At 37.2% G+C, this 24732-nt stretch overlaps 1 protein-coding gene across 1 annotated transcript in view; it reads left to right on the top strand.

Moving 5' to 3' along the window:
* Positions 1–24732, top strand: part of VWA5B1 (von Willebrand factor A domain containing 5B1) — a 1382556-nt gene that overhangs the window by 130315 nt on the left and 1227509 nt on the right. Inside the window, exon 3 of the mRNA XM_044060446.1 lies at positions 4443–4604. Within this exon, the coding sequence (XP_043916381.1) occupies positions 4443–4604 (162 nt within the window). The remainder of the gene's footprint in view (positions 1–4442; positions 4605–24732) is intronic.

Consider the following 24732-nt stretch of genomic DNA (forward strand, 5'->3'; position numbering starts at 1 on the left):
TACCATATGAAGAAGGAATGTGTTGGTTTGAGGAGGCTCTGGTAAAATATGGGAAATTTACAGCAAATTAATTTCATATGATTTTAACATTAATGGATGTGGTTTTAAGGAATAATTTTGTTTACTATGAAGGTAAATTCTTCCAGCAGCTTCAGGGTGTGGAAATGGAGGCCAGATGTGCCCCTATATATGCCAACATTATTCTTTCCCATTGGGAGGAAAAATTTATATTCAGGTCAGAGGTTGCAAATTGTTGGAATTTTTACAAATGTTACCTGGATGATATTTGTCTGTTTTGGTTCGACACAGAGGAAAGGTTTTTAGAATTTTTTAACTATATCTCCAGGACTACTTCCTTTTTTAAATTTACTTACAAAATAGATTATGAACAGATGAACTACTTAGGCATCACTGTAAGAAATGACAATGGTAGTTTTATTTCAACAATTTATAGAAAGGATACATTTTCAAACTCTTATCGGTTTTACACCAGTGCCCATTTGTATCAGAAAAGAGGTATAGTAAAGGGGCAGTTTGTGCAAGGCAGTAGAATGACTTCAAAAGGTAGTGATTTTATAAAGGAATGCAAATTTCTGACTCATTTATTTAAAGAGAGGGGTTATCCTGATACTTTAATAAAATAAATGGAACACAAAGTTCTGGAAGGTAGAAAAGGTAGATTTGCACCTATCCTAGGTAATGAGAACTTACCCACTATTGGTAAAAGAGATCAATTAAATATTAAGAAAAATGATTTTGAAGATGCTTTTGTTACAATTACAATAGTGATGCAGCTGTGATAAGGGGCATTATAGAGAGAGACTGGGATAGATTTAATAACCTCTCAGAATTGGAGGTTATTTTTAAAAAAACATTTAAGTTTATTTACAGAAAAGGAGTGACCATTAAGAATATATTAGAAAGAAACAACAGTGGTAAAATATTACATAAGGAAGGTAAGGTGGGCACCCATAAATGTGGTAGCTGTCCACAGTGTTCTTTTGTACATAAAGGAGAAAATATATATCTGCCTTAAAGAGACAAACTGATGAACAGTAGAAGTTTTGCAAACTGTAATATGAGTGGAGTGGTGTACATAGCATTGTGTGACAAATGTTCGTCTTTTTATTTAAGAAAAACTGAAAGAAAACTGAGGACCAGTATATATGAACATGATTACGATATAAGGAGCAAAAGTGTTAATAATGCATTGTTCAAACACAAATTAGTATGTCACGATGCCACTTAGCACTTTTTTGTGCTAGAAGTAGTACCAAAAGAATTAAGAGGGGGGACTATGAGAGACAAGACTAGAATATAGGGAGATATACTGGCAAATAATATTGGAGGCTACAAAACTACCAGGGCTTCATGATGAGCAAAATTGTAAACTATCCTCACCTTGACCAGTAGATGGCATAATAAGACAATGAGTTTGAGATGAGACTAGTTAATTTATGTTTAAACAGTTTTATTTTAATAAATATTTATGATTTGGTAGTAAGTTTATTTATTGAAGATTTTAAGGACTATTTATTACACACAATAAATTATTTAAGGCAGTTCTAGGTTTTAATACATATATTTTATGTATATATTTAGATTAGTTTCTTGTAGTCTTTTAACTATTTATTAATTGAATTATTGGGTTAGCTCTGTAATTGGTTGAATTCTGATGATTGTAACATAAATAGGGGCACAATGAGAAGGTATGCATACTTCGTCTTAACTTTGATGAAAATGTAGTGTGCTTTGTGGGTGTTTGTGTACATGTTTTTCGTTTTACCATTTTTTTATTGTGGATTGATTAAACATTTTTTGCTCAGGACAATGTTGTTGTTCTTCTAATGTACTCTCATTTATTTTGAAAATTTTTAGCAGTATCTAATCCCTGAAGCCATGTAATTGATAAAATCTGGATGACAGTCTTATATTTTACATTTCAAGTATGATATAGATCATGACGTCTTTTATAGGCATTCTCCAATTATATAAGAATTTTAAGTTTTTCGGTCATTTCATCTTTTTCCAATTATACCAAGTTCAAGGCTAAAAAAGGTCATGTGTTGTGGATTTACTTGCACAATAAAAATAAATGAGATCATGGAAGTGGTTTGATGGCACATTAATCTCTTGTTTTTACATCACAACAAGAACTTCAGTGAACATTAACATTGAAGCTACTATATTTTTGTCTGTATTTTTATTTAATTGTTTGTTTGTTTGTTTGTTTGTTTTTATTGGTGCTCTTGGAGTCTTTGGCTATGATACAGTGATATGAAAAACTTACCCTTAGGGTCCTGATAATACTAACTTCTTGCCCTAACCATAACATAAGACCATCTCCTGTATTATATTTAAGGTTAAGGCAAGTGGATGGCAGTTCAGAATATACTTAAAACACTTCTACTGCACAGGGAAGGGCAAAATGGTGGTGGTGGTGGGGAGTTGGCTGTCAGAAAACACTGCAAAAGTTAGATCCTGTACACCTAGTATGGAATTTTGTTTGCACTTGAGACTAGTTTGATGCTTATCATTTAATCCCAGCCTTTTGCGGGATAACTGTATATGTTAATGGGGTAAACCTGTTTATTAGAATAATATACCATTACAACTTCTAATTTGTTGTTTTCATTATCATTCTGGCTTTTGCCATGACTGTATTTTGGTTTACTTGCTTTTGGTTGAGTGAAGAAATGATTTACTGCCAGCATTACAATATTCTAGCATCTCAGGGTTCTCAGTTAATGACCAGAGGATTACACACTCATTGACATATTGCTACAATTTTCTGTTTATTAACTTGGTTACCGCTTCCACCTTGACAAAAGTTGTATGCATTCTGCTACCTTCATATTCAGTGAACAGCTAGAATGTGCTTGCTGATTTTACAGCTACAGATGATTGACGGCTTTCACGCTGCCTTGGCCTTTGTAACACTAACTAGGGTTTTTCTCAGCTCTATCCTGATCTAGTCATAAATATGCAGTGTTTGATTACCTAGAAGTATTAATGGACTATCTTGCAATTTTATTATTTTATATTTAAAGCTACATTGTTTAGAATGGTTTATTTTTGTATTTTCAGTATTGCAGTGTAAATTTGTCCATTTTATTATCTGTTTGAGGCATCCTTTCTACAGTGCTAAGGGCATCAGTGCTTTAATAAAGCTGAGGTTGAATGTACTGATATGTCCAGGAAGGAGTGCAATTGATTAGTCATTGTGAAGATTTGCTCTTTTCCAAGAAACTTTTTCTCAGTGTTATTAGAGGGTTTTAGGTTGGAGATACTCCAAAAAATTTGCCTCCAGCTTTTTAATACTCTGGCATTTCTTAGCTAAACAAATAAGACCTTTGTGAACTTCACAAGTTTCACTAGCCTTGCTCTGGAGAATGCTGCAGAACTTCTAATGTTCAGTCCAAACATTATGTGAGGATGAATCACAAGAGATTTATACATTTGTGTACAGTTCTACAGGCACTTTCTTTATTCGGCAGTATGGATGACAGATGAATTCCTAGTTTTAATTTCCATTCTTTTTCTCTTCTCTGTAAACACATATAAATGCAATTTTGGGCTTCTTGCAAATTCAGCTAATCAAAAGCACTTGAGTCAAAAAATTACCACAAAAATGTATGCCATTTTCAGAGAACAGGGTACTTGCTAAATTCATCTTTTATGAAGGTTAATTGTAAATATTCTTAAAAGTCATTCCCTGTGCTTGTGTTTATTTTCTCCCTCTGGGTCAGTTCTCCCACTTCCCCTGACTCCATTGATTCTAATTTCTAGTCACATTGTCGTCTTCCTCTTCTTATCTCACTGTTCTCTTGTCACGCATGTATCCTTGTAAACTTCTTGTTATGGACTTTCCTAATCTAATAATTTCTGTCATGGCTTATTGAATGGAACAATTTAGTTAATCTCTTACATAGCTGGAAAGGATGAAAGAAATCCCCCTGTATGGTAAAACAAATGTTTGTCATTTTCAAAGAATGCAGTAATATTCCTGCCTTGCCTGTTTCTCACATGCCATAGTCCATCTTCATTTATGTCACTGTAGATGTTTTTAAAACTAATTTTGTGGCTTTCTCTCTATGGACCCGCTCAAATTAAAATCTCTGTAAATGTTTAATCAGTTAGTTTAGAAAATGTTCAGAATTACTTTTGTGGCCTGTAAATGCAAAAATGCATTAACTTCATCAGTAGTCATGGCGGTAGTCCTCCAGACATTCTGGAGGACGGCCAAGGCTTTCTGATCATCTGGAGTGGATGCTCTCCTCCTTTAACCTGCCTCAATACATATATTTTAAATATTGTACCCAACAATCTTATGTAAACGTTTATTCCACTTGAGAAAAAAAATGTTGCTTTATGATCTAAAACTGCATTTTAACCAGTGCCGATGAATATTTCTTACAAATAATTATTGGTTTCTGTTGCAGGTCTTTTTGTCTTTCCATTGGATGAGTACACAACAGTTGTTGGGTTTGAAGCAGTGGTCTCTGGACGAGTAATAACTGTACAAATCAAGGACAAGGCAAAGACAGACGACTGTTACCTCGACTGCTGTAGCCTGCCGAATGGTGGCCTTCAGAAAGAGAATGGTAACTTTTCTTTAGGGTGTTCACAATGTCTGAAGTGATTTTTTTTTTATGTTAATCTTTGTGAAGCATACTTAGGAGGCAGAATTAAACCTTATCATGGATTTGCTAGAGCTTTCACTTGTCGAGGATCTTGTGCATATAGCCAGGATCTGATGTGGGAATGGGGTTGCATTATTCCACAGAGGAATAGATGACTTTGTGCTAATAAAAGCTTTACCCAAGCCAATTGGGAATAATGCAGCTGAATTAGAAGAAGGCTGCAGATGACATCAGCTCAAACATTTCTTTAAATTAAGATGGGTGTGGGTCTCAGATCCAAAATGGTAATAGAAGCAGGACATAGTTAGAATTGCAATGATAACAAAGCACATTACTAAAAGAGGTGCAGAGAGAGTGTGAGAGGAGAAGAAGAAGAAGAAGGAAGTGTGCATGGAATATCATGCTGAATGCTGCAAGAAGCTAAGAAAAGTTAGTACACAACCTAAATCAGAGGTGGAGGTACATGTTACAATTTTATGTAACAGCTAATAGTGGGGTTACTTGATTTTCTTGAGTTTGTTTATGAAACCTCCAGTTATTTAGTCTGCCCTTTGATAAATTGAGCACTTATTTATTTATGACAGCACTTATCATATACAGTATGTTTTATATAATGGATATCTCTCTCACCCTTGTCTCAAAAGCACTCTGGTATATGTCTGCTCATTTTTCTGCATTTACATTTATTACATCTTGTAGCTGGGTGATCACTTTGTTGTTTGTCGATACACCTTCATGACTGTTTTCCATTTCAATTTCCTGATGTCATTAAACATGCCTAAATATTACTTTCAGTTATGAGGTCAAACTACATTCATAGGATCATAGGAGATTACTAGGCTAATAGGCCTGGGGCCCTTACAAGCCTAAACCACAAAAAACGGATGATGCCAGTAAAAGACCAATAAAGCAAAAGTCAAGCACCGTGGATCCAACAGATAGGCAAACTGACTTTATTGAATAAAATTCCACAATACGAGCAAGACACGAAGTTTAAACTGTTCTACACAAACACATAAATGTACACACTGTCCAAGTCGTTTTCGTCATCAACTTCATCAGATAACGTGTAAAACAATACTTAGCTTATATATGTTAATTGTGAACATTAAGACCAATCAGGTACAAGATCCTGTTAAGCAGAACAATTCAAAACATTGTGGTCTGTGTTGTTGGTACTCCATAATGAACTAAAATATAGTAATTGTTCATAAGAAACTATGATAAAAAATATATATAATGCCCCTATCACTAAATAAATAACTGTGTAAAATCACATGAAGTAAAAATATATGAAACAATGTGAAGAAATATATATGTGTGAATATCAAAAATAATACGTCTTCTATTCTGAATGTTAGTCCCCTGGCTCCCTCTAGTGTCATTATTGTATATCGCAAGATAAAACCAAAATACCATTTAGATAAAATATCTACTACCTACTTATTATACTGGAAATGTGTTAAATTAAAAAATTAAAAAACTGGAGTTAATTACTAAAGTTTGGCTGATCTTCATTTTAAAACTGGTGCTAGTGAAATCATGTCATTGAGACCAGGCTTCTTGTTGGCTTCTAGTACCAGTTGCCTATAATATAATTCCCTGTACTCAACTAGGGTTTCCCACTTATACAGCGGGTATAGTAACTACTTATGATGAACAATCCGGGCTGGTAAGGAAAATAATAGACAAGGAATGGAAGCACTTTGCCAGATTATCTGATTTAAAATACATCTTTGATAATGATTTGAAATATATTTATCGGAAAGGAAGTTCTATTAAATATTTTCTGGAAAGGGGAACAAATAAATTCAATTTCAAGAATACTTCGAATAAGAAAAAAGGTTTACATAAATGTGGAAGTTGTAGTTACTGCTCCTATCTGGTGACAGGTGAATCTTTTTATTTGAAAGTAAGGAATAGGAAATTATTTTTAGACACATATGCCAACTGTAGTAGTAAGGGTATTATATATTTATCTGTGTGTAAGGATTGTGGATCTTGTTATGTTGGCAAAAGTGAAAGAAAACTAAAACAAAGAATCTACGAACACCTATATGACATCAGGACTGGTTGTGAAACTAATGCATTATACAAACACACTATGATATGTAATAATGCAAAATTTAGTTTTTTATTTTAGAAATAATTGATCCTGATCCAAGGGGTGGTATGTGGGAAACCCTAGTTGAGTACAGGGAATTATATTGGCAACTGGTACTAGAAGCCAACAAGAAGCCTGATCTCAATTGCATGATTTCACTAGCACCAGTTTTAAAATTAAGATCAGCCAAACTTTAGTAATTAACTCCAATTTTTTAATTTAACACATTTCCAGTATAATAAGTAGGTAGTAGATATTTTATCTAAATGGTATTTTGGTTTTATCTTGTGATATACAATAATGACACTAGAGGGAGCCAGGGGACTAACATTCAGAATAGAAGACGTATTATTTTTGATATTCACACATATATATTTCTTCATATTGTTTCATATATTTTTACTTCATGTGATTTTACACAGTTATTTATTTAGTGATAGGGGCATTATATATATTTTTATCATGGTTTCTTATGAGCAATTACTATATTTTAGTTCATTATGGAGTACCAACAACACAGACCACAATGTTTTGAATTGTTCTGCTTAACAGGATCTTGTACCTAATTGGTCTTAATGTTCACAATTAACATATATAAGCTAAGTTGATTGTTTTACACGTTATCTGATGAAGTTGATGATGAAAACGACTTGGACAGTGTGTACGTTTATGTGTTTCTGTGGAACAGTTTAAACTTCGTGTCTTGCTCATATTGTGGAATTTTATTCAATAAAGTCAGTTTGCCTATCTGTTGGATCCACGGTGCTTGACTTTTGGTTTATTGCCCTTACAAGCCTAGTCAAGAGTTTATCCCCCAAAAGAAACCTCAGTCAGCACCTGTTGCCCCTGTCAATGAGGGACACAGGTGGAACCCCTGGGACAAATTTGTGGTTTCCCATCCAGTCATCAAGGTTGCGCTTGAAGAGGGTCAGTGAGGTGCTGTGTTTGACGTGTATGGGAAGTCTATTCCAGAGACAGGGCAGCCTCTGGGAGACAAACCTGTCTCTCCAGCAGGTTTTGTTAATGTCACATATTAGGTTTAGGCCTTTTGAGTGGGTAGTGCGTGAGGAGTTAGACTTACGGATATGGAGCATTTCTAGTAGAGCAGGGTCTGAGATTGCTTTGTAGGCAAGACACAGATCACCCCTGAGCAATCTGTACGATAAACCAATGAAGAGATGAAAGGCAAACCAAAATCAAAACTAAAACCAAACAAATGTTTGCTGGAGAACCAAATGAGTGGGTCGAGACCGCTGAGTAAAAGTCCAATAGTTTATTACAGGCACCAAAATATAAAATTTAACGCTGTCCACTACAAATACGTTTTCGAACTTCTTCATCAGAATAACAAACAGGAATGATAGCTCACAAACTCATTATATAGTCTTCATTCAATTAAAATTGAAACAATTATCCAATAAAAATGAGCAATCAATAAACCTGCATAAATTACCTAAAATAAGTAACAAATACTCATGTCCAAACAACCCTATTAAAATGAAATATCATAAACATTAAAAAGGTTGTGTACATAAGTATAAATGTATATGACTTTTCTGAATAATTTATATACATACAATTGTGAATGAATAAAAATTAATGTTAGTAAATAATTGCATTCATAGTAGAACCCAGGGCAATACAATAATAGTGCCATCTACTGGATTTTTGTGGTAATTAAAGTTTCGCAGCCCTTAACTTAAGCACTGGAATGATGGATATCACATAGTTTAAACCAGGATGTTTAGTGGCATCCAAAATAATCTGCCAAAACAATTCCCTATATTATAACTTGGCCTCCCACATACCACCTCTAACTTCTTTGGGAACTATTTCCAATACGTAGAAGCTAAAGGAGACCTGTTGGCATGTTAAAGTGTGACAAAATAGTGCATTATTTGCATTCTGTTTTCTAATTTCATAATGATGTTCATAAATTCTCAACTTTAACTTCCTCTCGGTCTTCCTTACATAAAATGAGTTACAGGAATTACAAATGGCCAGATAAACAACACCATTAGTATTACAGTTGGAAAAGTTAGTACTCATAATCTGCCTATTTCTATTGGGTATGTGTATACTGGATTTGTGGGCTATGTGTGGGCATCGAGAACAAAACCCACATTTAAAAGTTCCTACCCTTCCAGTTCTAATTCCAGTTTTTGGACCACCACCAAACTCAAATAATTGTTTAAAGTTCAAGTCTTTTCGATAACTAAATTTTAGAGGTTGAATGTGTGTTAGATCCAAATCAGAAATCTGTCTAAATCTATTCCATTCTCTAATGACAGTTTGTTTGATAACGCCTGAGTCCCTAGTGAAGTCCATAATATAAGCCTGTTCCCATTTGTTAAAAGTGTGTGGGAGGTCCTGATTAGGGAATAAGTCAGGTGTAACAGAATCCTCCTGACGCAAAATAGGTGCAAATCTCCCTTTTCTTCCTTCCACCACTTCCTGAACAACGTTTAGAATCAAATCGTCTGGGTATCCTCTCTCCCTGAACATATATGAAACAAACTCACATTCCTTGTTAAAATCTTGATCATGGGAAATCATGCGACTAATCCTAACTAATTGTCCCTTAAGTAAATTTTTCTTCTGAAAGAAGGGATGACCGCTGTTAAAGTGTAGGTAGGAATTAGAAAACGTCTTTTTACTATGTATTTTTGAGGAAAAGGCATTATTAGTCTTAAATAGGGAAATGTCCAGGTATATCAATTCTTGGTAATTAAAATTAAACGTAAAATCCAAGAAATTGGTGGTTTCCTTGATATAGGAAAGAAATTCAAAAAATCTATCCTGGGAGTCAATCCAAAAAATACAAATGTCATCAAGGAAACGTTTATACAAACACCAACAGCTAGCAAATTGGCTGTTGGTGACAAATTGTCTCTCCCACCAGGATAAAGCTATGTTGGCATATGTGGGGGCACATTTGGCCCCCATAGCTACACCTCTTACCTGTCTAAAAAACTCTCCTTAAAAATACATAAAATTGTTTTTAAGAATGGATTCCATGAATAGAAGACAATTTCTAAAATCATTGGAACAAAAGGATCCACTTTCTCTCATACTTTCTTCCAACCACTCCAGTCCCTTGTCATGTGGTATTGAGCCAAATAAATCGACAATATCCAAGGTTACAAAAAGTATGTTAGGGGAATATAGGTTAGGTTAGACTTGCCTAAGAAAGTCCCAAGAATCTTTTAAAACTGTTTCACTTTTATTCGAAAGGTCCTTCAGTTTGACATCCACAAATTTGGCTAAGGAAGTAGTAATAGACCCTTCAGAAGATACAATAAATTGTAAAGGAGGATCCCTGGGGTCCTTATGTACTTTTGGGATGCCAAAAACTGACAGAACCCTTGGATTTTTATTTACCAAAAAATTAAAAGTGTCAATATTGATAGAACCTTCAAGCAACAAGTCATTCAACATTAAATTAATTTTAGAACTAGCAATGTTAACCTCATTAATAGAGGCTCTGGAATACTTTGAAGTATCATTTAACAATTCTTTCATTTTGGATTCATATACTATGGTATTCATAAGAACTGTCCCCCCTCCTTTGTCTGGCTGCATGATTCTAATAGACTTGTTGCCCTTCAAATCATTTAATAGACACCTTTCTTCATTTGAGAGATTGGAATTAACTCTATGCTCACTAACCATTTTTCTAATTTCCCTTTCTAATAGATTTTCCAAATTTTTAAGTTGTGGGTGTAGGGGGGGATTAATAGTACTTTTTTTCTTAAATAATGGAACTTCAGTATTATCAAAATTTGCGCCCTGAAGTATTAACGCCAAATTCTTTTTCCTCAGAAAAAGTTTTAAGTCAACAATAACCCTAGGTATACTGACCTTCCTAGTGGGAATGAACTTAAAACCTTTTGAGAATAGTTTAAAATGGTCAGAATTAATATCCAAAGAACTGTAATTAAAAATTTTGTAATTTTGAAACTCAAGGACATTACCTTTCTGACAAATGTGTGTGTTGGTGGATGAAGCCCCTATCTCTTGTAATTCCCCCTGTAGTTGTGGGAATTGTAAAAGACTGGATTCTGGTTACGAATCCTGTCTGACCTCAGAAGCGGAGGTGGATAATCCAAAGGGTCACTTCTGTGGTTATCGTATGATGCATCCGGTTGTACTATATCATGTTCGCCATGAACCTCTTAAACCCTGTTGTTCCTACTTGGATTCCATTCGTGGGAAAATATGTTAAAGGGTCTGGGTTTGGGATAGGCAACTCCTTCCTGGTATTCCCTGATATCCCTTTCCAGTTTACTTTGCTTTCTCTTCATATTTTCAATACAATCTCGATCAATTTGTGAAAAAAATTTATAGTATAATGTTTTTTCATATTCTACTGTAAAAAAAAAGATCTTTAATGATAGCGGAATTAATAGTTTCCATTTTACTCAGCAATGTACTCCTGACCCTTTGTTCGGACATGGGTATTTGTTACTTATTTTGGGTAATTTATGCAGGTTTATTGATTGCTCATTTTTATTGGATAATTGTTTAAATTTTAATTGAATGAAGACTATATAATGCGTTTGTGAGCTATCATTCCTGTTTGTTATTCTGATGAAGAAGTTAGAAAACGTATTTGTAGTGGACAGCGTTAAATTTTATATTTTGGTGCCTGTAATAAACTATTGGACTTTTACTCAGCGGTCGACGCTCTCATTTGGTTCTCCAGTGAACATTTGTTTGGTTTCAATCTGTACGATAACAAGTAGAGTGATAGTGATTTGAGCCTGTGTGCATAGAACAGGTGCTGGAGGCCATTATTCTCTTTGTGAGGTATTTCCGTGGCCTTTCTAGTTGGTGCAGATGTTTGGAGAGGTACATCCCAAACAGGACGTTATACTCAATTACTGGCCTAATCAGGGAGGAGTATAGAGAGGTAATAACCTCCTTTTTTCTGGATGCAATCCCTTTACTTATGAAATGAACCAAGTAAAAAGCAGTCACATCAGCAGGATAATTTTGAAAGCAGAATAATACCTCTTAATTTTGTCATTCTATCAGAAGGAATTCTGCTGAATATACTTGTAAATGACTTTTTTATCCCAGAGTTTCATCAGGAAAACTACTCACACTGCTTGGGGCAGACATGGTGCACAGTAGGAGCTTATAACATTATACTGAACAGCATTGATATATATTATAAGTGGTTCAAGAGTAGGAGAAGAGAGGTACTGGGGGGTTGAGATAATAAATGGCATTATGTTCTCATTACTCATTGTAGAGAAAGAAGAGAGATATTCCTCTGGTTGTTTCTTGAAATATATCATATCCTTTCACACAGTTGCATTTTATAAAGAAAATCATAAGAATAAGAGTGAGAGGGGTTAACAGCGAGCAAACTGAGGACATAATACTACATAAAATAAATGATGTGTCATTGTCCTATCTCATCTTCATTCTTACTAGGTTGGGTTCTCATCTGATCCCTCTGATCTGATTTGGCCTTATACACCAGCTTGAGGTCTTTCACTAGCTTGTGGCTATCCCCTAACCAACTAGCAGAGCTCCCCAGATCTCATTTGCTGCTAAAACAGAGTGGGTGCTCTTCTCACTGGCTCTGGCTAAGTACAATTTCTCCAAACATTTTTTGGAAAAATAGTGTTTATCTCTACTTTATCTTTTATAGTTTGCTATACTGTGCTTTTTCTGTTAGTAACCACTTGGTTTTACTGTTAGTCCTTTCACTGCCTTTGTAATAAACTGCTGTTGGCCTCCGTTTTTTCTGTAAGGCCTACTTCCCCTATTCCAGTTTGAAATTAATTTTAAATGGCCTGTTTTAGTTAGAGGGCTTTCCTTTTTCTGATTCTTACAATTAGTTCATTTGAATTAGAGAACTACCTAGACCAGTTTAAGTTACAGGGTCTTCCCTCCCCTTGGGCATAACCTGTTTAAGTTAGAGTGCTATGCCATCCTCTCCCGTTTATTAGAGTTATGTATAGTTATTTCTTATTAGTTGTTTCTAGTGGTGTTGCTGTTGTTGTTATTTAAAAACAAATTCCTTTTGCATATATCTATAGTTTGATTGTTGGCTGTTTTCCTTCTCTTTACTGATCAGCACTATTATGTCTTCTAAGGATTCTAAGGACCCAAAACCCTCTGGGTTTAAAAAATGTAAAAAATGGGGACAGAAAATGTCCCTTACAGACAGGCATACAGTTTGTGTATATTGTTTAGGAGCTGTTTACGTCCAGGAGTCCTGTGCAATTTGCCATTCCTTCAGCCACAGGGCTTTACTGGAGTGTAAAAATAAGCTGATTTTAAGAGGCCCTTTGAAAACCCCCTTTGCCAAAATGATTCAAGAGGGTCAAGGTCCTTTAAAATCTGGTCAATCATCTTATTCAAGTCCGATGGGTCTTCAAAAATGTGTTCATCTTCTAACACTCCATCGGAGTTATCCAAAAAAGTGCCTAAAATGTCCTCTCCAGATCTGAAGGCTGTCAGTTCAGAGAGGCCTTCCACTTTGGCCCCATCAGTCTCAATACCAGTAGAATTTCAGTTATGGAGCTAATCTCCTGAATTGGAACCAGTATCTCCAACTTTGAGTTCACCTTTACTTCAGCCTTCTAAATTTCCTGCTCCCTCAACTCGATCTTCTAGGAGCCTGTCTGATGATGATGTGGATTGGGTGGTGCAGAGACTCTTAACTACACCGGCCCTCACCAAACTGTTATCGGATACAACCCTGAGGGCTTCAGATCTGACCAAACCCTCCCTTTCTGTACCAATTCCTCCTCCGAGCTGACCTCGGATCTTGGAGCCAGAATGTCTGGAGCTGATCTTGGTGGAACCCATAAGAACTGAGACCTATCACATGATCATTGGATATGAACATTGCTCAGACATCCTCGGTTCCATCGGAACTCGAGGAGTCTAGGAGCTGACACTGTCTGGTCAGGTCTGGGGAGGGGAGTCGTATCAGACAGTTGTTGGATACTAACTTTCCTCTTAGGGCATCAGCTCAGGTGAGCTTGGCTCCTACAGAAGCCTTGGAGCCACCCCCCTTGGTTCCAGGGATTCTCTCCAGTTCCTGAGAGCCAGAGGTTTCCTCGGATCGAAAGTGGGGGTCTTCAAGGTGATGAGGAAAGTGCTGTCTCCACAGGCAGCTCCACTCTCAGGTCTGGACATTCTTCCCCCAAAGGCACCAGTGTCTGTGTCTCTACCTTTGCATCCACAGGGACGCAGAGATCCTAAGCCTCAGGATGCCCCACAGGGTGCCCCCTTTCTTCTGAAACCTCTCCAACTACCCCTCTGAAAATGTCCCTCAGAAGAGATTACGCAAGAGGAAGCATTTAGACTCCCCAGAGGAATCCATCACGTCAGATACAGACCTCAATGATGCTAAAGGGTCCCCATGGTCACCTCCTGACAATATCTCCTTTGGAGACATCTTGGAAATACTTAAACAGAGAGGCAGCTGGAAGCCCACCAACCCTTCAGCAGAGGAGTCTGTGTACCTGAAGGCTTTGGGATCTCACCCTTCCTCCACTTGGGTGTCTCAGCCTTTCAATGAACTTATGGAGTTAGTTTTTTGAAAGACGTCGGAGTCTCCAGATTTTGTGGAACCACCAGTTTCTTGGAGGCCAAATAAATTCATTACCTCCCCGGACAAGAATTTTCTAACCAAAGGAGTCCTGGTAGATGCTATGGTGGTAGCAGCAGCCATCAAGAAGGATCTTTCAGAGATGTCTTCTTCTGTCCAATCACCGGACAAGGAGTCTCGCATGATGGACAGATATGGAAAGCACATTTTTTCTTCAGCAACCTTTGCTCTTAGATTGCTGAATTACCTGACTCACTTCACAAGGTTACAGAGAGATCTCCTGAAAGATCTAGGAGATACTCTCCAAGGTTCAGTAGCTGAAGGGGCAGCAGAAAAGGTTTCCTCTCAGCTCTCTACCTTAAATTCTGTGGTCAACTCCTCCATGAGGCTGATTTCTTATGCAGCAGATGGAGCCAGCAGAGCAGCAAGTTCAAGAATTTCCTTAAGGAGACATTCCTGGATGCACTTGTGTGACTTTCTAGAACCCTTTAAATCTTCCTTTGTGAATACCCCATTTGATGGCTTGTCCTTGTTCGGGCCTAAAGTCAAGGACACACTAAACAGGTGTGAACAGGAAGCAAAGACTCTCTGTCATAAGAGTCTATTTGTCCCTGCCTACCAGACCTTACCCAAAGGTCAAAAAGGTAGTGGGAAAATGTGGTTTCAAAAATCCCAGAGAACTTTCCAGGACACACATGGTGATTCTTCCCCCAGGGGCAGAGGGGTAACTACTAATGGAAGACCTTGACCATGCAGCAGAGGGGGTCTGTAAAATCAGGGAGGCCTGCCTATATTTGGAGGTAGTCAGGGGCCGCTTATCTTTGTACCCAATAGCCTGGCTGACTATAACAAAAGACAAGTGGGTACAAAGAATCATATCCAGAGGTTACTTCATACCCTTTTCCCTCCCCCTCCCAACTATAAAAAAGATCCTGGACATACTACCCAGTCAAAGGGAACAGGCAACTCTAGAAATTCAAAGATTGCTAGACAAGAGTCATCCAAACAGTCCCCACAGACCAAATAGGATCCGATACTTACTCAAGGTTCTTTTTAGTTCCAAAGAAAACAGGGGACTGGAAACCAATTCTGGACCTCAGCAGTCTAAACAAATCTGTAAAAATGTCTGGGTTCCAGATGGTAACTGCAGTCAATACTCCGTTCTTGGGAAAAGACGAAAAGACAGTTGGATGTGCTCGATAGACCTCCAGGATGTGTACTACCACATAAAAATGGACAGGCGATCCAGGAGGCATCTGCACTTTTGGCTGGGAGCCAGCCATTACCAGTTTTGAACTCTGCTCTTTGGCCTCACTGCAGCCCCCAGAGTGTTCACCAAATGTATGGCAGTAGTTGCGGCTCACTTGAGATGCCTAGGATTCAGAGTGTTTCCATACCTAGACAACTGGCTCCTAATTGCCACCACCAAGCATCTACTAACAAAAGCAAGAGACTTCACCTTGCATCTCTGCTCTCAATTAGGGATCACAATAAACTATGAAAAATCTACCTTGCTGCCCTCTCAGAATATTATTTTTATAGGAGCAGAACTGAACACAGCAATGCTGATGGCCAAACTCCCTCCAGAATGGGTACAAGTTCTGCAACGTCAAGTTTCAAATCTTCTTTCCAAGAAAGGAGTGCAAGCAAAGATAGTCCTAAAAGTCTTGGGGACCATGGCAGCAGAAATAACCTTGATCCTGTTAGCACATCTGCACATGAGAATTCTCCAGTGGTTATTGTCCATTCAGTGGTCAGTGCAGGAACTACCTATGTCCTACAAGATATTGACAATGGAATCTTGCAAAAAAGACCTTTGTTGGTGGCTTTACCCCACTCAGGTGATGCTAGATTGACCCTTTGTATTTCCCCAACCTTTAGCCACAGTGACCACAGATGCTTCTCAGATAAGGTGTGTGTGTGTGTGTGTGTGTGTGTGTGTGTGTGTGTGTGTGTGTGTGTGTGTGTGTGTGTGTGTGTGTGTGGGGCATTATCTGGGAAAGACAGTCCAAAGGCACTTGGCAGGATCACGAAGCCCATTTTCACATCAACATCCTAGAAATGAAAGCTGTGCTTCTAGTGTTGCAAGCATTCCAGGACTCTTTTCCGCTGGAACTATTGCAATACAGACAGACAACATGTCAGTGGTATGGTACATAAACAAACAAGGAGGAACCAGATCTTGTCCCCTTTGCTTGAAGGCCCTGAGAGTATGGCAGTGGGTGATCTCCTCCCAATGCTTTCTGTTAGCAATGCACATCCCGGGGAAATCCAACGCGATAGCAGACAGACTCAGCAGAGCGATTCTGATGCCTCATGAGTGATCCCTAAAACAGGAAATAGCAGAAAAGATTTTCCACAAATGGGGCCAGCCTTGCTGCGACCTTTTTGCCACATCCATAAATGCCAAATGCAGCAACTACTTTGCCCTTATCACACCTCTGGGGGAGTCACCAAGGGATGCACTTGTACACAATTGTGCTTTGGGTCTCCTCTATACCTTCCCCCCTTTCTATTAGTACCCAAAGTTCTTCAGGAAGCTAGTTGCTTGGGAAGGGACTTGATACAATTTGCCCTTTACTGGCCTCGTCAAATCTGGTTCTCCTTCCTGTGGCCTCATCTTCGGGAGCAGCATTGGACTTTGGACCCATTTCTGGACCTTCTGACTCATGTATCAGGAATGCTCCATCCCTCTCTTCAATACCTCAGGTTGACAGCTTGGCTGCACAAATTCCAACCATAGCCAAACTCCCTAACCTGTCTTCTTCAGTAAAACAAATCCTTATTTCTTCTCATAAGGCTTCAATGAGAAAGATATATACAAGCAAGATTTTCTTCATGGGCTTCAGAAAATCCCATTGATCCCTTTTCTTCACCAGTAGCATCTATTCTAGAATTGTTGTCAAATTTATTCAATGAAGGTGCAGCCGCAGCTACTATTCGAGTTCAGATGGCGGCGATATCCAATTTCCATTTAGGTGAATCAGGCCTCAATATTATGTCACACACACTTTACAAAGCCTTTCTTAAAGGAACCTTTTTACTAAGACCACCTATCAGAGACCATCCAGCAACATGGGAGTAACATTTTGTCTTATCCTGTTTACTTTTTCTCCCATTTGAGCCAGCATCATCATGCAATCTCAAACATTTGTCTTGGAAAACTATTCTTTTGATAGCTATTACTTCTGCTAGAAGGGTGTCAGAGCTCCAAGCCTTGTCAATAAACCCCCCTACATGATTTTCTACAGAGAGAGAGAGTGTCTTTACGAACAAACCACTCCGTCTTGCCCAAAGTATGTTCCAACTCTAATTTGAACCAGTCCATATAACTACCAGTGTTTTTCCCTAACTATGAGAATAAGGCAGAATACATGCTGCACCAACTAGACGTACAAATACAACTATGCTTCTACTTACATAGGACATAGGACTACAGAAAATCTGACCAACTATTTGTATCCTTTTCAGATTCAAAGAAAAGTGCTCCAGTTTCTAAAGTGATGCTTTCAAAATGGCTCTTAGACTGTATAACCTTCATTTACAAATCTCAAAACAAAGATCGTTCCCATAAAATAAAAGGTTATTCTATAAGGGCAATTGCAACCTCTTCTGCCTTTAAGGCTAGACAGCCCATTGATATAATTTCTGCTGCAGCAACATGTGCAAGACCGGGTACCCTACAGAAGAACGACAGCTGAGAAGACTGAAACCCACATAACCGACACCACATGGCCGACAATCAAAATGCCGACAATGGGGAAATGGTATGTCTCTGTAGTGCGGAATGGAAAGATTTCCATTCCTGCACTGTAGTGCAATCTCAGAGTTGGTATGTTAAAGTTACGGGAGGGGGTGTGGGGGGTGGAGCCCCCCACAGGGGTTGCAGGGGGGCTAGCACAAAAGGAAATTTTATGTTCCTTTTTTTGTGTAGTAGTTACGTTGTCTGTGTTTTGATTATTGACCATGTGGTGTCGGCTATGTGGGTGTTGGTGTTTTGCGCTGTCGTTCTTCTGTAGGTGATCCGCAAGACCACATACCTTTATCACTCATTACAAAGTCGATTTGGCCTTCAGGAACAGGGCTTCCTTTGGTTCCACATTGCTGAAGAATATTCTCCCTAGAGCCGCCCAAGAAAGATGGTGCTAGGGAAGCTGTCCCAACCTAGTAAGAATGAAGAAGAGATAGGACTGCAACACATAAAGAAGTTATGTACTCACCATAACATTCCATGTGTGTTGTCCATCTCACCTTCATTTCAACATCCCACCCTCCTTCCCCCGGCCTTTTGCTCCTAAAAGACTGAGTTGACCAATTGGCTACTAGTGTTCTCTGACTTTCTAGATGGCTCTATTAACTGTTAAGCTAATTTTAGTTTTGGAATTCCTTTGTATGTCTATAAACAAGATCTGGGGAGCTCTTCTAGTGCATGATGGGATAGGGGTAGCCACGAGCTAGTGAAAGACCTCAAGCTGGTATATAAGGCCAAATTGGATCTGAGGGATCAGATCCGAACCCAACCTAGTAAGAATGAAGGCAAGATGGACAACACACATGGTATATTACGGTGAGTATATAACTTCTTTTTATTTGTCAAAGATGTATGCAAATGGAAGGGGGGCTAGACAGTATCTCTAGGATGTAATGCCTCTGCTTTAGCAACTAAACTATGAAACTGTGCAATTGATAATGACTCTGAATTGGGAGTAGTGGAGGGGGGCTTGCCTTTTTCCTCTTGGTGAAAGTGGTTGGCAAAAATGTATCTTTGTGACATGACATTTGACAAACTAAGCTTAATTATTCTATCTATATTCAAATAATTTTTCATTGAAACATGGTGCCACATACAACAGGCAGATAAATTCAGGGGAGAGGGAAATGATTAGTAGTGCACCTCAGGTCAGTACTGCTGCTACTGATATGTCATATACTTATGGGAGGGATTACTGATGGGATTGAAAATGTGTTAGATGCATTAACCAGAAGTATCAAAAAGGTACAGTTGGGAAGAGGCAGACAGAGTCTGAGAATAGGGTGAGGCTAATTGAGCAGAGTAAAAAATGGTTACTAATTTGCAGAGCAGATAAGTATGAAGGAATACACTTCTATTACAATAATCCTAAAGCAAAAATGCTGTATTTTTGTGAAGGTTTTTACAATCTTAGAAGAAGAAGTGGACATACAGAAATATATACCTAGAATGAGTCACAAGCTAAGAAAATGATATTAACTATCCAAATAATAGCATTCCATAGATTTTGGAGAGGAATATATATTGATGAGGATACTACAAGCCCAAAGCTTTGGTAAGACTGCACCTTAAGAGGTGTGTTCATTTGAAGACTACTATGGAAATAAAAAAAATGCTTAGAAAGTGTAGAGAAGTTTTACCTAAATTATGAAAGAAATCTAGATCTTATTTTAAGGCTACAGAGGTTGGAAATCTTAACTCTGGAGAAAGGGTCCTGATATGGACACTTAAGCTATCCAGAGGGAAGTAAGAAGATTAAAGACAAGAAGGAATACATAAATGATGGGCTAAAGCTGCAGTGGTTGAATGTAGATCAAAATAATTTCACCGTGCATACAGGGAAGTATGAATTCTTGGACAGAGTAGAAAGAAACTGTAACAGTGTGATACTCAGGACAACAGGTTATTTTAAAACAGCAGAGTATAAAGAGAAAGAAATGAAATGTGACAGGGAATTCCAAAGTGCTAAAGGCAACAAATTAACACTGTATACTCTCATCACCATGTTAATGTTTGTTTCTGTATCACTGGCAACTCTATTGTTTTTCTTTGAATCCCTACTAAGCCATCGAGTACACTGCTTTCATTGTCACATTGTGCTGAATGTGTATATCTTTCTTTTGCAAGTAACAGATTTCAAGTCCGAGGAAAGGAATGGATTTAATGTTAACAATGTTTAATTTGCATGTAATCCATATTATTAAAGCTCTAAAAGAACACATTGAAAAGTACATGTTGTCCTATTTAGTGTTAAAGTTAATGGTGGTCACATGGTTTATTGAGACATTACTAGTTGGAACTATTCTTAACAATCTTGTCAAACAGCTCAAACATGTCTGCATCACTGAAAACAGACTGTTTCCCTTTGATGACCAAAAACAGGAAATAAGACATTTCCTCCATATTTTTGATGATTCTGGGTTAGTTGTACAAAATAGTAGCAGGCAAAATAACAGAAGCATAGACTGATGCATGAAAGGTTAGGAAGGCTTAGCTCCCACATAAAGCAGTGTGTTAGTATAGTATTTGGAATCAGTATTCTGAAGAGTAATTGTGACTTTTGTAGTTAAAAGTGACTTTGGACTACTAGATGATTATGGCTTAGTGATTCGGTTAACTGTGCTGCAGCAAACTGTTCTGTTTTACTTCCAAATGTATCTCCATTCTTTGTTTCCATCTCTTGCAGTATGTGAATCTGCAGACTGAGCTTTCATTAAAAAAATGGCAGCAAATGTGGGTGGTTCAGCATAAAACTGACCTTAAGTTAACCTCATATTTTCACTTTGAAAAGGATAACATTTTTATTTTAGCTTTTTTCATTTAAAATCCACCGTACCCTCTATTTTACAAATGAACATGTATTTTTTTCTTCCCTTTGATGTTTCTTTAAAACATTGCTTCTTCTACTTAATATTCCTCCCAATTGTGACCTTCTGTATACACCTCTAGGCTTCTTTCCATTTAAACATGCAGTGACTTCTCAAACGATTGATTCCTCCCTCTTTTCTCATGACTGCTTTGCTGAATCTTTGCGGTATCATTTTGAGAATCATTGTAACGTGGTGATTCAAGACCAATGTTCAGTAGTTATAGATGCTGCTGGTTAAGAACTTACATCCCTGTGACTTACCATCAAATATACATGAGTCTCATAATTATTAGGATCACCATGTCCCCACCCTGTGTGCCTCTCAGTCCTTTACTGATATTAACTGGTGCAGCAAATATTATGAGAAGATGACGCATATGACTGCATATGACCATATTAATACTCTACTCCATATCTGGGGGGGGGGGGCTCTGTTTTCCTGCTAGGAAATGATAATATCCACATAACCACATAATCACTGTGGTATAGATGAATGGACAGCAGAAATAAGTCTGACAGACATTTTGATTTGTGTTCCACAATGAACACTCGTGCTAAGTGAGGATTAGAGTAGCTGGTACTGTTAGAAGGACCCATAAATAAGCATCCTCATCACACCATCCTTCTGTGCAATTACTTTATCTTTAATGTTTATGAACATTGTTAATGTCACCAGACTTTTTGCTGATAATATTATAGTTAAGATTTTATTATATCAAATAATGATTCCTTGGTCTGTAAAATTTAAAATAAACACATACCAAATTAATTGCTTTCTTTTACATAAAATCATTTCCAACAATCCATAAAGACTTTATAATCTTCAGAAAGAACAAAAGAAATATCATGATGGACAATGCTACTTGAGCTACAACAAAACTGAAGCATGTACTTTGAAATGTCACTTAACTTGTAGCAATTGTCACTTGTGATCTTATTGTACACAATATATACATGTATGTCATTTGTCTGGGCAACAGCAATGCCATGCAATAACAAGAAATCAATGATTTTCTTTTAATTGTTCTTACCTGACCCTTTACAGCATTTATTAATTCTGGTAAGTATTGCATTTATTTGTATATTTGATGTTAAGTGCCACTTTAATACCTGTTAATGGGTATTTGAGGAATTGCACCTGCTATTTATTGTCTGGTTACTATGACAACCAATCAGCATGGCTTCACTAAGCCCCACTGTGCAGTTTTTGATGCCAGTTGCTCAAGAAAACTACTTTAAGCTAATGTGCAGCAATCAAATTCTATCTGTAATACACTTGAAACATGACTTGTATGACCCCTGACAGCCAAGTGAAAAGCACTGGTAGTTTGAGGAGTGGAGTGTTTGTACTTAAAGTAGAAAGCTTCAGAAGCTATCCTTACAGGTGCTTTGGTTGTATAATTTACAATTTTCCTCCTTACCCATGTTCTTCATTTTTCTCTTATTGATGCTTGAAATTCTGCTTATTGAAACAATGCTGCATATCATGTTGTGTGCAGTATGGGTTCTTGACATTAGATTACATTTGTTTATTTTGGATGCAGTGTTAGTGAATTGCTTCAGTTAATGTGCAGTTTTAGCATTTCACTTTGTGTATCTTTTTCTTTTTTTGGCAGTGTGGGAGATAATGTAGGTTGTATGTTGTACTATCCCTGAAATGTTTTCCATAATATATGTGACTGCATCTGCTTTTCTACTTTTGTTTTAATAATATTCATGTTAGTATTGAAAAATATTTTTCTAAGTGGGGTATACACTTATCCACAGTTAAGCAACCATGGAGTTGATGCATGTAACTCATTCATATCTTTATACATGTGTGTCTCTGAAATACATTTAAGGCAGTCACTAAGCAGGTTATATGAAAAAGCTGGAATACCTAAGCATTTATGAGGTTGATTAAAATACTACAGATGAATGATAATAAATGACTCAATAAACAAAGTACCAAATTCACCATGGCACTAAACAAACGAAAAACTTTAATAAAATGCGCATAATGCAACACCTAAATATAATACGAGCACTTTCAGGTAAAACCCTTCTTCAGATCTAACAAATCAAAAATCTAAAGTTGCTTAAAATCTCTTTTGTAACCAGTCACATTGAAAAGGCAAATGGATTGTGACATTTTTCAAAAACAATATTGGGTGGTTGAGAAAACCCATACCCAATTAAAATAACCTCCTGGTCATATAAATGTTCCACTCCTATTGATAGAATAACATATCCCATAACCAATAAATGGCATACAAAGGCTCAAAAATCACTGGTGGCTCACAGAAACATAAACCAATCAAAGATGAAGGTGCACTGTGTGTGCAAAGACAAATTGCATATTCATTATATATAATGTCCAATCAAAATAAACATCCCAATCAACCTGGGTGCATTTTACCAAGCAATGTGAAGCACAATGTACATCTAGATACTAATCAAACCCACACAATCCCCTTTATGTAATGAGAACCTAAACAAATCACATAAAGCATTCCATGTATGCCATAAAACATTCCATTCAAAGGAACAAAAATCTGTAGCACCATAGAGCATACCAAAGAACCAACCATTAGATGAATGAGCTCGCCCATAACACAAAGTCATAAAAACACATATATACTTTGTCAGGGTTCGCAAATTGTAAACATACCATTATAGCAAGTATCACACTATAACTGATAGCCAATAAGGAATGCTTATCAAATTTATTTAAAGTCCTTTTGGCCGCAAGATAATATTCATTCAATTACTTGCCAACATTAAATAACATTTGCCTTCGGAACCTAAATGTTACCATAAACATGTCAATCAGTTCTTCTGAGTCATAAAACATATAGCTGGTCAGGAATAATGCTTAAATGCATCAATCACACATACACACACTCACGTGTGTGTGTGTGTGTGTGTGTGTGTGTGTGTGTGTGTGTGTGTGTGTGTGTGTGTGTGTGTGTGTGTGTGTGTGTGTGTATGTGTGTGTATATATATATTTATTTATTATTTTTTATTTATTTTTCATTTGTTAACCGGGTTAGTCCAGCTGAACATTAGCTTGTTTTCAGTGGAGACCCGAGGAAAAAAGCTCCACAATCAGTATTAACATTTTACATACAGTCAGCAAAAAATTGCATTGGCAGCTAAAACAATTGGTTAGAAAAATAACATTTTACAATAAAATTTTTCAGAAAACAGTTTGGTACAAATGTTAGAGATCAAACTGCAAAAAGCATTTACAACAGAAGAGCACTAGAGTACAAATGTCAGAATTCTTACAACAAAAATTTAGGTACAATGTCCATGTAGGGAAAACAGTGTTCATTATTCCTAAGTAGTTATATACAGTATAGGTACAGATGGAGTAGTAAGGTAATGTAGAGGTTAAGCAACGAGACAGAAAGGTAGATGAATATTAAGACAGACAGTGGAAAAGAAAGGAGGGATGAGACACAGAAGCTAGGGTTAGGTAGTTTCAGGGAGAATAACTACAATTGCAGGACCATTTATTTATTAAGTATTCCCAAGTGGCTAGTTTGAAATGTTTTATTTGGTCAAGGGACCTAATTTCTAGGGGTAGTTGGTTCCAAGTTGTAGCAGGGTTACAGTTATAGAGTAAACACCCTGATTTGGTTTTGGGTTTATAGATCTGTAGGAAGTCTTGGTCTGAGCTATGCAGTGTCCTGGTTGGGGAATATTTAGTTATAATTGATTGAAGGCTAGGACAGCAAGATGGTAGATAGAGGATGGAGTGGATAATTAACAGTTGCTGTAGTAGCAGTAAATTAGGTTATTCGA

Source organism: Protopterus annectens, chromosome 2.part0 (assembly GCF_019279795.1).
Source record: "Protopterus annectens isolate FY-2018-M chromosome 2.part0, PAN1.0, whole genome shotgun sequence".
Lineage (NCBI taxonomy): Eukaryota > Metazoa > Chordata > Ceratodontiformes > Protopteridae > Protopterus > Protopterus annectens.